Source organism: Artemia franciscana, chromosome 4 (genome assembly GCF_032884065.1).
Source record: "Artemia franciscana chromosome 4, ASM3288406v1, whole genome shotgun sequence".
NCBI classification, from domain to species: Eukaryota; Metazoa; Arthropoda; class Branchiopoda; order Anostraca; family Artemiidae; genus Artemia; species Artemia franciscana.
In genome coordinates, this window is record NC_088866.1 from 1,246,814 (window position 1) to 1,262,635 (window position 15,822).

The following is a 15,822-nucleotide window of genomic DNA, read 5'->3' on the forward strand; positions in this document are numbered from 1 at the left end:
GGTAGTATGAGTAGAAGTGGTAATATTAGGATGCAAATATTTTCTTTGGTTAGTTGAACATCCACCAAAACAAGCCTTATTAGCATCAATTTCACACACAAAACTGTTCCTAAGAATAGTTTTAAGCGTTGAAAAACCTGAGTTTTGTGTTGTCTCAATATCTCACTGTAAAAGTCTACAGCCTACTGTGTCATTGGCGCTTTACTGAAAACTCTATGTCTTTTAAAAAGTTTTGGGAATTACAAATAGAATCAGACTGAATATTTGACATATGACGATATAAATTGCTGAAACATCATCAGCTAAAAATGTATTTCAAAGTAATTTTTAATTCTATTTTCAATGCTGTTATAACTGGAAAAGAAAATATTTGTATTAAAATTCGTTTTCAATGAAGTGCCAATGACGCATACAGTTAGACACACACAGTTAGGCACAGTTTTACAGTTAGGAAAGGGGACAGTATCCAAGTCCTTGTTTGTAGTGAAACTATATTTGTCTTGAGCAGCCTTGGAAAGAACTAATAAAATGAAACTGGATATTCGATATATAATGATATTTAATTGCTGAAAGCTTATCAGTTCGAAATTTAGATTTACTTCAATTTTATGTTAATTTTCAATTATGATTTTTGTTCATCTTAAGCTTAATTTGCATATTCAATTTAAGCTTTTCTTGTTTTAAGATTATCTTATTTATTTATATTAGTACCTTTTGTATGTTTTTTGCTATGATTGTTTATTTAGTTTCGGTTTTTGGTTTCATTTATTCTTTAGTAGTAATTTCTGGTCATTTTGAACATGAGTTTTTGTAGTTTTTTATTTCTTCTGATCTTAAGTTCAATATGGCCTATACTTTTCTTTGAAAAGCTTCTTTTTTCAGAAATTTGTTTTTATTAATTTTTAATGGTTTTTTATTGCTAAAGTTTTACGTTTTTCAAATTCCCTATTTCAAAGTAATTTTAGTGCAAAATATTTTCCAAGATAAACTATATGTGTCTGGAAACAGTCCTGGCAAAAAGTAATAAAATTAAACTAAATATTTGTTATAAAATCATATTAATTGCTGAAAGCTCATCAGCTAAAGATGTAATTTCACTGCAATTTTCATTTTATTTTCAATTTTGTAACAGTTACAGAACAAAATATTTTCTTATAATTCATTTTAGTAAAGCTCCAAATACGCAGTGGACTTTAGCTTTTACTGTTAGGGAAACGGGCAGTAGCCAATCTCTTGTTTGTATTGAAAACTATAGGTACCTTGAATTTTGTGTTTTTGTGTGGGTTTTGTGTTGATTTTGTGTGGGTGGGGGGGGGGGGCTATAGAGGGAGGGCCAGGGAACAACTCCCATGATTTTTTGAATAAAATATCGTTAATAAGTTGTTTCTGAGAGAAGGGGGTCCGGCCATGAAGTGAGGGCCAGAGGTCAGATCACATGTTCTTTGAATAAAATATCGTTTATCAGTTGTTTTTGAAGCGAAGGGAGCACACGGAGGGAATACTAGGGGTCAGTCTCCAGGACCTTTTGAATAAGGAATCGTGAATATTTTCTTTTTTGGGGGGGGGGGATGTCGGGCCATTGAGGGAGGGACAGAATCAGTTGCCATATTTTTGGAATGAAATATCTTTAATAAGTTGGTTTTTTAGGGGGAGCCATGGAGGGAGGACCAGATGTTAGCTCCCATGACTTTTCATTGATAAGTTTCTTAGGGGGGAAAGGAGAAGTATAAGATTGAAGATCAGAGTTTCGGAATACAATGTCATTGATATGTTTTTTTAGTGAGGATGAGGATTATCTTATTTTTGAACTATTTTATAACCCTCGCGTAAGAACCTTATAATCGCCCAGGCCATAACTTGCAACACTTGCCCCGGCTCCTAGAGCTTGTGTCAACCCTGGATTTTTGTTATCTTATTTATGAACTTATTAAAGAAATGGCTGTCTCAAAAATTCGGTCGGATGGATTTGGGAAAAAGAAGGCAAGGGGGCTAGTTGCCCTCCAATTCATTTTGACTCTTAAAAAGGGAACTTACAATTTACAATCAAATGAGTCCCCTCAGAAGTCTAAACGACAAACCCTTCAATAAAAGCCTTATTTCCCTCCTTGGCATAAGTTACAACGCTTGCCCTCGGATTCTGGGGGATTATGAAAACCTTGAAGTTCTCGCTATATGATCGTTGGTATATTTTGAACAAAATCACAACCTGAAATTTTTATCAGATGGATTTGGGGGAAAAGGGCATGAAGAGGGAAAGGGCTAAGTGCCATACGGCCATATTTGACTCTTAAAAAGGGAACTGAAACTTTCAATTTTTAATCATTTGAGTCCCCTTCGAAGCTTATACAACCACATCTGCCATAAAAATCTTATAAGCCCCTGATGCATAAGGTACAAACTTTCCCCGGGGCTCTGCGGGGTTAATTTAAACCTAAAGTCTTGTTATCTGATCGTTGGAATTTTTCAAACAAAATGACTATGTCACAATTTTGATCGAACATATCTGGTGAAAAGAGAGTGGTTAGAGAGGCTTGATGCCTTCCAATCACTTTTGACTCTTAAGATGGGAACTAGACTTTCAATTTTCGATCAAATGAGCCTCCTTTGGAGTTTAAGTCTTGAACTCCTTTGGAGTCCGAAGCCTTAAATAAAGACCTTATATGCCCCCGTGCTAAACTTAAAACCCTGCCCCTGGGCTCTGTGGGTTGTCTCATCCCCGGAGTTCCAGTAAACTAGAACTTTCATATTCCAATCAAATGAGCCCCCTTAAGTCTATAGAAGCACCCCTTCCATAAGAACCACCTTATATTCCCTAAAGGCATAAATTACAACGCCTGCCCCCGGGCTCTTGGGGATTGGGTCGACTTTGGAGTTTTTGATATCTGACCTTTGAACTACTTTTAATAAAATGGCTACCTCAAAATTTTTATCAGATGAATTTGGGGGAAAATGGTCATGGGAGGATGGCTAGTTGACGTCTTATCCCTTTTGACTCTAAAAAGGGCACTAAAACTTCCATTTTCCAATCTAATGAGCCCCCTCTAAAGTTTATACGACAACCCCTTCCATACGAAGTGTCTTAGGGAAAAAAAATAATGATAATAAAACATTAAAGCCTTATGGCCTCAGATCTCAACGTTTGAGACTCGATTCTACTGTGCGTTCAATGTTCTTCGGGGGCAATTTTTGCGCCCAAAAATTTCTGATATTTTGCTCAGTGTTAACATGCTATGACTTGACTGCATTTGTAAGCATTAAAAGAAAATTACTAGACAGAAATCTGAGTTTGACAGGAAGTGAGAAGAATCTCTATCACTGCGTTCTCTTCGTCCTCATGAAAGATCTTTTCGCTTGGCATACCCAAGATCCCATTCTTTCTATAATGAGCCAGTGGTTAAATTTTACCCTTAACAGTGTTTTCAATCACACAGGTTTACTGTTCTAACGCCTTGCAGAGTGACCAAGTGTATTAATTTATTTACAAACACTAGAAAAAATCTTTAACTGTTCTTTCTTACTATTTTTATACTCTATGGTTCACCCTAATAAATATATATTTTATTTTCAGACTAGCCTATTTCAATAACTGGTATGTTGACTACAACCCAGAGTCTCTTGTATTGGGAGAAATGCGTCAAAATTCCTACAACTCAATCATGGGGGACATATCTCTATTTGACCTTGTGGTACATCATACAAGATGGGATCGAAGTTTCTTAGAATCAAATTATAAAAGCGATTTTTCTATAATTATTTTAAGAGATCCAGTTGATACATTTGAATCTATTTTTCACTATGTTGAGCTGCCGAAGTTTTATAATGTTTCCAATTTTCAAGAATTTTTACAAAAGTTAGAAACTGGAAATGTTACCGACAGTCTAAGCATCAACCCTCATGGAAGAGCGTGAGTGTTTTATAGCAACTTGTTTGTTTATTAGTTAATAATTGAACTGTTTTAGCTAAAGTAGTTGCAAAATTGCCACTATTTATGCATGTATTACAATATCGTATGCGAATGAAGAGAATGGCGTAGCGAAGGGAAGCATAACTCTATGCTTTGCAACAAAAAAAAAAATCTTTGGTTTGGTACCTTCACTAGCAACAACTCAATTAAACATAATATATGCTTGCAATTCGCTTCAACCCACATTAAAAAACTAACGAAATGAGAGGTGAGGGAACACGAGAAATTGTCAACAATAAAACCTCGAAAATTTATTATGTTCACTCAAGCTTTATTCTTTACTTTCATTCATATAATATTCATTATAATAACTAGAACATTTATATTCAATTCATCATACACAGAAAAATATTTGAGCAGAAAAAATCCTTCTTAGTATAAAAAAATGGAGACAAGGTGAAAATTTAAAATATTTATATACTCGAATATGGTCAAAAGCGGTTAAGCGTATGTTATCCCCATGTAACTCAAACCACCGGATAATGGATATTGTGGATATCATGGTGAAAAGATTTTCCCCTTATTATTAATGAACTCTTTTTTATTAATGAACTCTTCATTAACTACTAAATTACAAAGCTATAAATACACACAACCGCCGGGGGAAAGCTCAAACAGCCTGATGTTGGACCGCTGCAATCCTCTAATTCTCAACCTAATTAATTAAAAAAACAAATATTAAAGAATGACAAAAACAATCTCACTTAATTACTTTTTAATACCAGGATATACATAAAAACAGGCTAACAATAATAATATATATTAAAAAAATAATAAACTCCCCACTCCCGATAAATTTTTTTTTATTTTATTTTAAATGACCCAATATGTTCTGCCTCCCTAATGCCAGCTGGGACATCATTCCAAATAGCCGGAGCTAAATACCTAAGTCCGAAAGCTGCACGTGTGGTGTCTCGGTATTCAACAATTAAATTATCTGCCTCTCTAGTCTCATACCCATGGAGTGAACGGTTTACTTGAAAAAAAAGCTGGTAAAAACTGGAGGACATACATCATTGCAACATCGATACGTAAAAACAGCAGGTTGATAATCTCGAATCTGACCAATGTTAAGCACTCGTAATTTCTTAAAACATAACGCGGTATCATTCAAATTTTCTAAATAATTACCAAGAAGACGACTGTTTTATTTTGTAGGATCTGCACTCTTTTAAACTTTGCATAGAAATTACTAGACCAAAAGACACAACCATAAGAAATATAAGGTGCAACAATGGTGTGATATAATAATAAAAGAATTGATAATGGTAAAACATGTTTAAATCGACCCAAAATTCCCAAACCTCTAGGAACTTTAGCTGCAACAAGATCACTATGGTTCTTCCAAGATAGATTACAATCAAGCTGGAATCCCAAATAACGCACATCGTGCACCTGTGACAAAGGCCTACCGTAATAAAATATCTTTTTGTCAACACATTGAGACTTACTAACTCTCCTATAAATCATAAAATTAGTTTTATTAACGTTCACTGACAAAAGGCTAAAACTTGTATATACAAAAAATGTCTTTAATACCCTATTTACTTTCAACAACAAATCATCGACAGATCTACAAGACCCAGTTAAAGCAGTATCATCCGCAAAAGTAGTAATACAACACTCAGATAAGTAGAAACGCATTGAATCAACATACACAAGGTACAGAAGTGGTTTCAAAACAGACCCCTGAGGTACACCACAGCTCACTTGAAAAGGAGAAGAAAACACATCATTCAATACAACTTTAATAAATCTACCACTTAGTAAACTATGAAGCCACTTTAAATAGTTACTAAAAACTCCAAGGGATTGTAGACGTTTGAGTAGAATATTAAAATCCACTGTATCGAATGCTTTTCTAAAATCGATAAAAACAGTCAAAGGTATTTCACCACGTTCAAAGCATTTATTTGCACAATTTTTTCAAATATTTTCAAAAACAAGGGTAGGATTGATATGGGTCTATAATTTTCAATTTCTAGCTTAGAGCCACCTTTGTCAAGCGCCTGTACATTTTGCCCAACGCTTGAAAAAAACTTAGCAAATTTATTCGTAATACTTATTTCATCATAAACAAGTTCTCCTTGAATCAGTAGCGAATTAGGTGGAGCTTCTTTCTTCTTTCCCAATAGGTCATTAATAACTTCCCAAATTCCTTTAGTATTATCCTTATTTAAACTCAATTGGTTGGCAAAGCATTCTTTTTTAGCTTTTCTTCTCATCGAGTTTACTTTATTGCGTATTATTTTGAATTCATCCAGTTTCTTGGCACATTCACTATTTAAATATTCCACATACGCTTGATTTCTTAAATCTGACACTTTAAGAATCTCAATAGTTATCCAGGGATTCCTGGGTTCACGCTTACGTGGTTCCAAGAATTTCACTGGGCAAGTCTTATCATAAATTGGCTGTATGACCCCCATCATACGATCGAATGCACCAAAAGCGTCATCTTGGACATCCATAATCTCACTACAATCAATGGTACTCAAGTCTTCGCCAAACCTCTGTAAATTCACTTTTTTGAACGACCTAGTCTTTACATTTTTTATTTTATTTCTTTTTATTCGGCCACAAGGTACCGCTCAAACAACTGGGAAACGGTCCGAACAAGGGTATAGAACCACATCAGAATAACTACGGTCCAGATACTTAGAACCAACAAATATATTATCAATGAGAGTGGCTGAATGACTCGTAACACGTGTTGGAATATTTACTATGGGGAAACTATCATGAGCAACCATCAAATTAAAAAAAAAAATCAAAATTCGCTCCATTCAATGTTATCATATCGAAGTTGAAATCACCCATACGAATAAAATCTAAACCTGTCTGAGACACCGCACGCGCAAGTTGATCAAACCCACGTTCAAATTCTTCCCAGCTAGCACTTGGTGGTTATTACACAACACTAATCAAAAATTTACTACTTCCCATATCTAAATCCAGACTAAAACTTTCAAATTTACGCTCTATCCAAACATCAATATAATTTCTTACAAGGTAAATCAACGACTTAGAAATCAAACACGCAATTCCCCCTCTATAAAGTGATGTCCAGTTTTTAATCCCCAAATTATAATCTGGAAAAGAGTACAATGAGACAGAGTGTTCATGACTCAAAAAACTTTCACATATACCGATAAAACTAACTTTACCTTGAGAATCAGAGAGAAATTGCAACACATCCTCATAACATGTGGTTAGGTGGCAATTCCAGGCACATAAACTCAGTAAATCGGGTTTCACGGGGTTTAACTGCAAACATTGAACAAATGCACTGTTTCTCAACTGTTTAAACCTAACTTGGTTCATACAAGGCTCAATATCAGTTGCTATTTGTGCCGACAAAACCTGTTCAAGGAGGAAAAGTCGGCTCATTAAATCATCCAGTATAGACGCAGGGAGAGTAAATGAAATCTCAAACCAAAACAAATCTCTCTAAGAAAAAAAAAGAAAAAAATAGCAAGAAAGGAAAAATACACATAAAAGCAGAGAAAAATAAAATTTGCAAATACAAGCAAAAACATTAAAACAAAATAAACAAATGCAAAAAACGCTAATTATAACATATGAGACTAAACACAGTCGGTAATAAAACGGATCTTTTTGACTGTTGACCCTACACTAGGCTTTGCCAAAACCTGACCCTGATCTGACCAAACATTTCGTTGACCATACTTGTCTTTCGCTGCGTTCAAAATGTCCCGGCGATGTTTAGTTAGAGACTCCGATATAAAAACACAGGTTGAAGCAAGTTTAGCTTTTACTTTAAACACTCTACGGGCTGCATCTTTGCCAGAAAATTTAACGACGACCGGAACAGCTCTAATAGAACTTTCTTCATGCTGTATAGTCGGATTATTCAATCAGAGACGGTATAAATTAATCAAATCAGAAGATGAGAGGTCGGTCATGGACATTTTGTTATTTATACTGCAATATTTTGTCGTACGAGTTTCTACACCAGGTAAATGGTTTATCCCATGAAATACAAGACTATCAAGTAAGGACTCTTGATCATAATCATCAAGCTTTTTTCTATTCTAATAATCCTTTCCTCCAAATTTTCAATTTAAGCTCTCTGACTACTTAGAGTCTGCTCAATTTTTGCAAATTTTTGGATTAAACTCGAGCATGACTGAATCATAAACCTGGCTGACTATCAGTTCAGAAGCCTTTTTCAGTGACCTTGGGTCTTTGAACTTTTCAGTCACTTTCATTGTAATATTTTCCAGCTGATCACTTCTTGTCTTCTCCAGTTGGTCCTCAGTTGCGACTAATTTGTCATTAATTGGGGCAATACTTCAAGAAACTGAGTTATGACCCTAATTTATCACTTGCTTTCAGGGCTAAAAAAGTCTTAGAAAGAGTTTTATAAATTTCAGGGGTATTATAAAGTTCTACAATTGCCTTTTTGACAGCGGGCGTGGATGAATCTATTATTTTAGGGTTGTATTCTTAAAGATTCGCATCTATTAACCTAAAGTCATCATGACTAGCGTAACAAAAGACGAGATAAGTGAGCTTTCCGTGCGAATCCTTTCCTATTTGCTAAATTCTCACAGACCATAGAAGGTAGTTCTTGAATTTAGCTAGCGCAACATCAAACTGCTTGAAACGCTGCATCATTAACAGTATCTTATTTTTAGAAGTGGATAAACAGAGCAAATAGACTTACCTTTAAGTGAGGGCTGAGCCGCCCTATTGCATCCAAGTGGATTCCAAACCAACCTGTGTAAAGTTGGCCTAAAAGACTAGGCCAAGTTGGCCTAAAAGACTAGGAGCACAAAATAAGGGATCTTATTGTACTAGTTTTATTTCATTAGAATGATTCCTTTAGTTGTTATATGTGATGAACCACAGCAAATTTACTCAATCAGTAGAGTTGAATGGGGAGTTTGAGTGCACAGCTGCAAAGTCTCAATCGTTCAGTTGTGTGGGTGTTTAATAATCTGTATGCGAGATGTGTTGTTGTGGAAGTACCTACTCGTCATGGTTACATAATGTGTAGTTGGTCCCAACTACAGTCCTAGAACATATAAACAAAAGTAAAAGAAACAGCTAAAACAATGAAACTCTTACTTTTTAATTGAAGTATGTTTCTATTAATCAGATTATCATGATTCCGTTGATTTCAATCCGTATTTTATATGGTTTCAACTTATTTATGTATCTTTATATATGGTAGTTTCTTTATCTTATATTGAATGGTGGAAAGATTTACACCGGGGTAAGAATTCAAGAAAACGGGTTCACAAATTAGACATGACTTATACCAGGTGCAAAACAGCAGAGAAATATATTTTTAGGTCTATAGGGAGATCTATAGGGGGGGGGGGGGGTGCATTGTCGGAAAAGTGATCATGACGTGTAGAAAGAGCATAAAAAAGGAATCTTTTTGTACTACTTTCATTTTATTAGAATAATTCCTTTAGGTGAACCACAACAAATCTACTGAATAAGTTGAGTTGAATCGGGGTTGAGTTAAAAGGGAGTAGAGTTGCATAGGGTTGAATTGAATGGGTTTGGAATGGGAGCCAAGTTGCAAGGGAGATTGATTTTAAATGGAGTTATGAAGCTGATTTACATGAGTGTTGAATTGACTGGGGTTTAGTTTAGAGGGGGTTGATTGGAACACGGGTTTACTTAGCGGGTGTTGGCGTAAACAGTGGATGAGTTAATTAGAAGTTGAATGAAACGGCGCGAGTTGCATAGGAGCTGGGTTGAATGGGGGTGGAGTTGAAAGGAGGTTCAGTCGAACGAGGGTTGAGTTAAATGACTATTTGAATGTGGTTGAGTTACACGCACACCGAGTAAAAATATACTTTGTTTTTCAAGGGTTGAGTCTCCTATATAATGGCTCCTGCTTCTCCCACCCACTTATGACTATTCAAATATATAATATAAAGAGTTTATACCTTAAAAAAAAACTGGAGTAGTTATTTCAGGTACTGTAAGTTTCTCCCTTTCATTCCTCCTTGGACACGTAACCAGATTCTAATTAGTAAATATGGTGTGTAAATTATATAACATTAAAGTCGAAAAAGCTACACAGGAAGCTCTCAGGTACTACTCTTGATGGGCTTTCTCCACATAATCATCTTTTAATTTTTTTTTATAGTTATCTTTCGTTGGTTGACTTTTCTTCCTTCTTTCTTCTTCTTTTTTGTGAATTTCATTTCTTAATTCACTTTAATGTTGATTTTTTATTGCTCTATAGCTCGTTTTTTTATCATGTGTGTGTGTGTGTTTATTTATTTTTTTGTGTTTATTTAATGTAAAAAAAAACATAGTCATTATTTTTTATGTTTTGAATTTTTTGTGTATTTAATTGTTTTTACTCCACATTTTAATACTTTTATAGTGTTTTTTGGGTAAGAAACAAATTATTAACATGATTAATATAGACATAGAATACCTATGATTTTACTTCAACAGGAATCGTGCATGATAGTCATAATCATTAAGATGAATATTTGTTAAAAAAAAAACAATAAATGAAATATTTTTAATTTAAGTCTGGAAAAAATATAGGAATATTCGGCCAGTTTTTAGATAGTGACAATAGAATTTGAGCTATATATTTGCAAATCAGGGGGGGGGTGGATTGCGTTAGATCAAATACCTAACTTAACCCAACATAACCACCTCTATATATAAAATATTTAATTAAAATGTACCTGCACAATTAAAATGTAAATGTACGAAAGAACCTAACTTCACTTATTGAGTGTGTTCTGAATAATACACAAGTACCCAAGTTTTTTTTTATCGAGTTGTCAATAGGCCTATAGGAAAAACACAATTTTGATATTAAAAACTTAGTATTCTAACTATTTATGCATTTTAGTAAGTGAAATATGACGCCTTTTGAGAAATAGGAGCTCCTAATTATCTAAGAACCTAACCTAACGAACCTAACGAAAGAACCTAACTTCACCTATTAAGTGTGTTCTGAATATAACACAAGTACCCAAGTTTTTTTTTTGTTGTCAATAGGCCTATAGGAAAAACACAAATTTGATATTAAAAACTTAGTATTCTAACTATTTTTGCATTTTAGTAAGTGAAATATGACGCCTTTTGAGAAATAGGAGCTCCTAATTACCTTCAGATACAAATTAGATATAAATGCTCCATTGAGGCCAATTAATCCATTGTGATCGGTTTAATAGGGTGAGTCTTTAGTGTCTCTTCAAATACAAGTGTCTTATAGCACCTTTTGGGCTTTACCATTTTAATTATATCAATGTCTTAATTCAAATTTTTACCCGTGGTTATACACATCTAGTGGATATTCTCATTTCGAACCTATTTAGGCGGTATTAGCCATGGAGGCGAGAATATTTTCGCCTAAAGTGACTTTATGGTGTAATTACTTTCGGGTAACAGTATTAGAAGCAGTAGTAATAATAATAATAAAAGAACAATGCCTCGATGAGGATAGTCTGGGTATATAAGGTCAGAGCTACTCTAGTCTTACTGGGTGACTGTACGTCCTTGCTCCAACCCAAGCTCTACTCTCTGCCCCCATCACCAGGAGTTATTTTTGGCCTGTACATCAGAAGTTGGCCGAGACTAAACTATACTTGGGTGTTATTCCCATTTATTTGGGTCATTTTAATGGATGTTGTCTTAAAATACGTGCGAAAGGCAATGCGAGAAAATAGCATTAAATGTAGCACTCTAACTGTCCCAGATTAAGATATGCAAGTGGTTTAAGCGTCCTCAGTAAAATTGGGGTGAAAAAAATCCAGATAATTTTACTTTCGATCGGACATGAAAGCTAAAATCCAAACAGCGACGTCGTTGGTCAGTTGGTCTTGAAAAAATTTGCAATCTTCTGAAAGAACATCGTTCAGAACGAACATGTTCGAACAAACATCGAACAAAAAAAGTTTGCAATCTTCTGAACGAACAATAGAATTCAAAATATGTAAAAAAAAATTAAATGAGAATGCAAATATTTCATTTGTAGCTTTAGACTCAACCGACACTCTTTGGAAGCCGAGGACGTAAGTCGAACAACGTCACGTGCTTGGCTAGTAGTGGCTAAGTTAACCGTTTTTTGACAGAAAAAGTATTAAAATTGTAAGAAAATAAAAAAAAATTAATTGCAGTTTTGGACGAAATCAACATTCTTGGTCTCTTGGATTGGATAAACAGTATTACGAAAACGAAACTGCCGTATTGCAGCTCATTTCAAAAATGGAATCCAAATTTGATCTGGTATTAATGACTGAGTACTTTGATGAGTCAGTTGCTCTGCTTAGAACACTTTTGGGAGGTCCATTGACTCACTACCTATTTCAAAAAGAGAATGAAAGACTTAATGAAACCAAGTACAGACTCTCAAAACAAGAAAGAATTAAACTACAAAACTGGCTGAAAGCAGATATGATGGTTTATAACCATTTTTTAAAGTATGTATGTTTTGCTTGTTCTAACATTACTTCTGTAATTATTACATTATTTCATATATTATTATTTAAGTGTATAATTGTATATTAGCATATTATTACTTATACTACCAAAGAGAAAAATATTGAAAACACTCCTATATTTTCATGGTATAATGGGTGCTGTAATTTCAATGATTTACGTCTGTGACGTATTTTTAAGCCTACCAATCGTTCCTTTTGCTTATTCCAGAAAGAGAAACCAAATAGTCCTGCCCTTTCTCAGATCTGATAGGTTTTCCTGTGTTTCTCTGGGAAATGTTTGGCCAATAAAAAGAAAATAAAAGTTATATTTCACTTGTTGATTCTACTGTCTGAAATTTTAGACCATTAAAAAGAATGAAAATTTTTACCATACGTTTTCCGTCATAACCAAGACTACTGAAAAAAAAACTATAAATGAAGGTGGATTTACAGTTTAATAACCATATTCTGATATTTATTTCTTAAAGTCTCAATTCTTGGATTTATTGGAGTTAAAATGCTAAAATATTTAAATGTATTTCCCCCCCCCTACGCACAAAGTTTATATGAACCATTAAATAACTTATGAAATCACCTTAGAATACTGATTAATTGCCCCATAGCTGTGGCATCTGGAAACTGTCCCTCTTCTAACTTACCGTGCAATAGTTCCTTGTGGAATAAATACTTAATTATTTATTAATGAAATAACTATTTTTATATTTACTTCTTAATCTCTCGAAGGAATAGAGTAATTTTAAATTGATAAACTCATTTTCCTACGTGAAAACGTTTTTAATATTACGGTACCAATTCAATCATTTCAAGTCAAAATAACACTGAAATGGGATGAGGTACAATACCTTTTAAACGATACAAACTAATTGCGTTACCAAGGAAACGATATTAATTAATGTCAATTGAAAGCATTATGTATCAACAGTTGTATGATAGTTGTGCGTGAAGGCTATTTTTTTTTATTGTTATTTTTTTGCATGTGTCTCCTAAATCAAAGTGACTTTATATGTTCGTATTGAAAAAAAAATGTAGGGCTTTTTTAAAATTCTGGTCTTTTCAAAATGAAAGTCAACAGCAATACTCAAGCTTAGAATTGACGGACGTGTCCTAAATATTGGTATCCAAGGGTCAAATCCATTGCTTGTTACGCTGAAGTTTTTTAGTGCTTTACCGAAAGTATTTTTGAAAGTATTTACTGAAAGTATAAATATATTTAACACGGATAGTTAAGCTAACAAGAACATGAGAATAAAACACTTTTTGCTCCCCCTGCACCCATCTGAGCTCGATTCATACCTGTAAAGCAGCCATTTTCTAGAAGTATTTCTTTTGGCTGATTTAAGATTATGAAGCTACAAAATTATAAAATTATATTTTATAAAAATTATATTTTGTTAGTGTTGCTACCAAGCAAAACTAACTGAGTAAATCTGGTAGCACTTTCGGTTCGTAAAAGCGACTTTCTAAAAAGAAAATTCTAAAAAGAAAATTACATCTTCAAAGGGAAGTTAGACCTTCTTAAGCAGGCTGGTGCCGTATATTTTTAGCTCACATTTTTTCTGACCTATTATCCAAATTTTCTGTTTCTTTAATTTTGCACCCGCTACTATCAAAAGCAGGTGCATAGCATAGGGAAGTCTCTTTCGTTAAGAATAGAATTCCCAGAATATTGAGTTTCCTTTTAAATATTTCTGACAGTTAGATTTACTTTTCAGTTTCGTTTGTATTCAATGGGTAATTGCAAGTCTTTTACTTAAACATTGCCTTTAAAAAAATTAAGACCAATAAAATATTTTTTAAAAGAACTTGTGCATCAGTAATATCTTCTGTTCTTTGGATATTGCACAAAAAAATATTTGATTATATGCCTGTTTCCCTTGCGTTAGAGAATTCTTTCTTGGAACATTTTGGAAATAAAAAAGTAAACAATATTTTTCGTTTTGTAAGAAACTTTCGAAGCTGTTGTGCAAGGTTCATTAATATTAAAGGGTACCAAATCTTTAAAACGTAAGAGAGGCAGAGGAGGAGTAAGGATTCTTGTAAAGGAGATACAAAATAATTTTTTCCAAATTTAGGAGGGGGAATTTTTCCTTATAACACAATATAGATATTTTAAGAATCTATTTTTAAATGGAAATACTGAGTTTTTCCTTGTGTACTTGCTATCAAAATAATTAAATTGCTTTTATTATTGCCTCCACCTCCCTTAAGCACAAATTATTTCAAATGTTTTTATCAAACAAAAAGTAGCAGCCGTGCATTTTGTTATTTTCTGACAGATCTTGTAACTGTTTTTAGGAAGTTCTCGACGAAACTGTCTCCAAAGATACAATCATCTGCCCAGGAGCTAAGGAAGCTCAATAAGCTGCTAGAAAACTACTGTCAGATGAAGAAGAATAAAATAGACGTTCATGAGCACTTAAACAATTTTGAGAACCTGAAGCTAGTCCACAGGGATAATAACAGGTACTCTTAAGTTTTTTACATCATTGTACAATATATATTTTTGCCAAACCTAACCACAAAAAGAACAAAAATATTGTATTAGAATAAGTGAAAATCTGCTAATGACCGTAAAAAAATTGGAAGAAAATTGCAAAAATTTAATAGAAAGAAAATATCCTTGCATCAAACGAATAGTATAAACAGCTGCATTTATTATTCATTACTTTGAGAAGTGAAGATGAAAAGGCGACGTTGAGTAACGAAAAGATAGATCAGGTTGGCAGCTTCACATACCTTGGTAGTATTATTAGTAAAGACGGTGGGAGCAGTTAAGATGTAACAAGCAGAATAGCTAAGGCTCAGAGCGTTTTTTCACAGTTAAAAAAAAAGTTTGAAAAAATAGGAAGATAAGTCTGCAAACCAAGATTAGAATATTGGAAGCTACAGCGATGACAGTGGTCCAATATCTCTGAAGCATGGGCAGACGAAAGCATGACGAAAGACGAAAAGCAGACGAAAGACGGAAGCATGGGAAAAGCAGACGAAAATTTACTAGATGTTTTCCAGAAAAAAATGCCTAGGGATTGTTTTGGGTACCCGGCTGACTGACCGTATTTCAAACAGTAGGCTCTACGAAAAGTGTGGTTCAATCCCGCTTTCTAGGGTTATAATGAAAGAAAGGTTGAGATGGCTAGGCCACGTTCTGCGGATGAAGGATGAAAGATTGCCGAAGATTTTCCTTTTTGGCCAACCGTCTGGGGCTACACGGAAAGCAGGTCGTTCTCGTCTGGATTAGAAGGATTTCATAAATAAAGATTTAAAGGAAATGGGAACTTCCTGGGAGGGTGTAAAGAGGGAGGCCTTGAATAGATTAGTTTGAGGAATGTACGTAGCTGTGTTGGCCTCAGGCGGCTTGGTGCTGCTGTGTGTTATTAGTAGTAGTAGTAGTAGTAGTAGTAG

The 15,822-nt window shown here is 34.2% G+C and overlaps 1 protein-coding gene across 3 annotated transcripts in view; it reads left to right on the forward strand.

Annotated features, from left to right (window-relative positions):
- The window catches only part of LOC136025835 (galactosylceramide sulfotransferase-like), a 37,062-nt gene that overhangs the window by 17,734 nt on the left and 3,506 nt on the right, over positions 1-15,822 (forward strand). For all 3 annotated transcript variants that reach the window (XM_065701836.1, XM_065701834.1, XM_065701835.1), the window contains exons 2-4: positions 3,569-3,904; positions 12,097-12,399; positions 14,716-14,883. In XM_065701836.1, coding sequence (XP_065557908.1) covers positions 3,630-3,904; positions 12,097-12,399; positions 14,716-14,883 — 746 coding nt within the window. In that variant the 5' untranslated portion in view covers positions 3,569-3,629. The remainder of the gene's footprint in view (positions 1-3,568; positions 3,905-12,096; positions 12,400-14,715; positions 14,884-15,822) is intronic.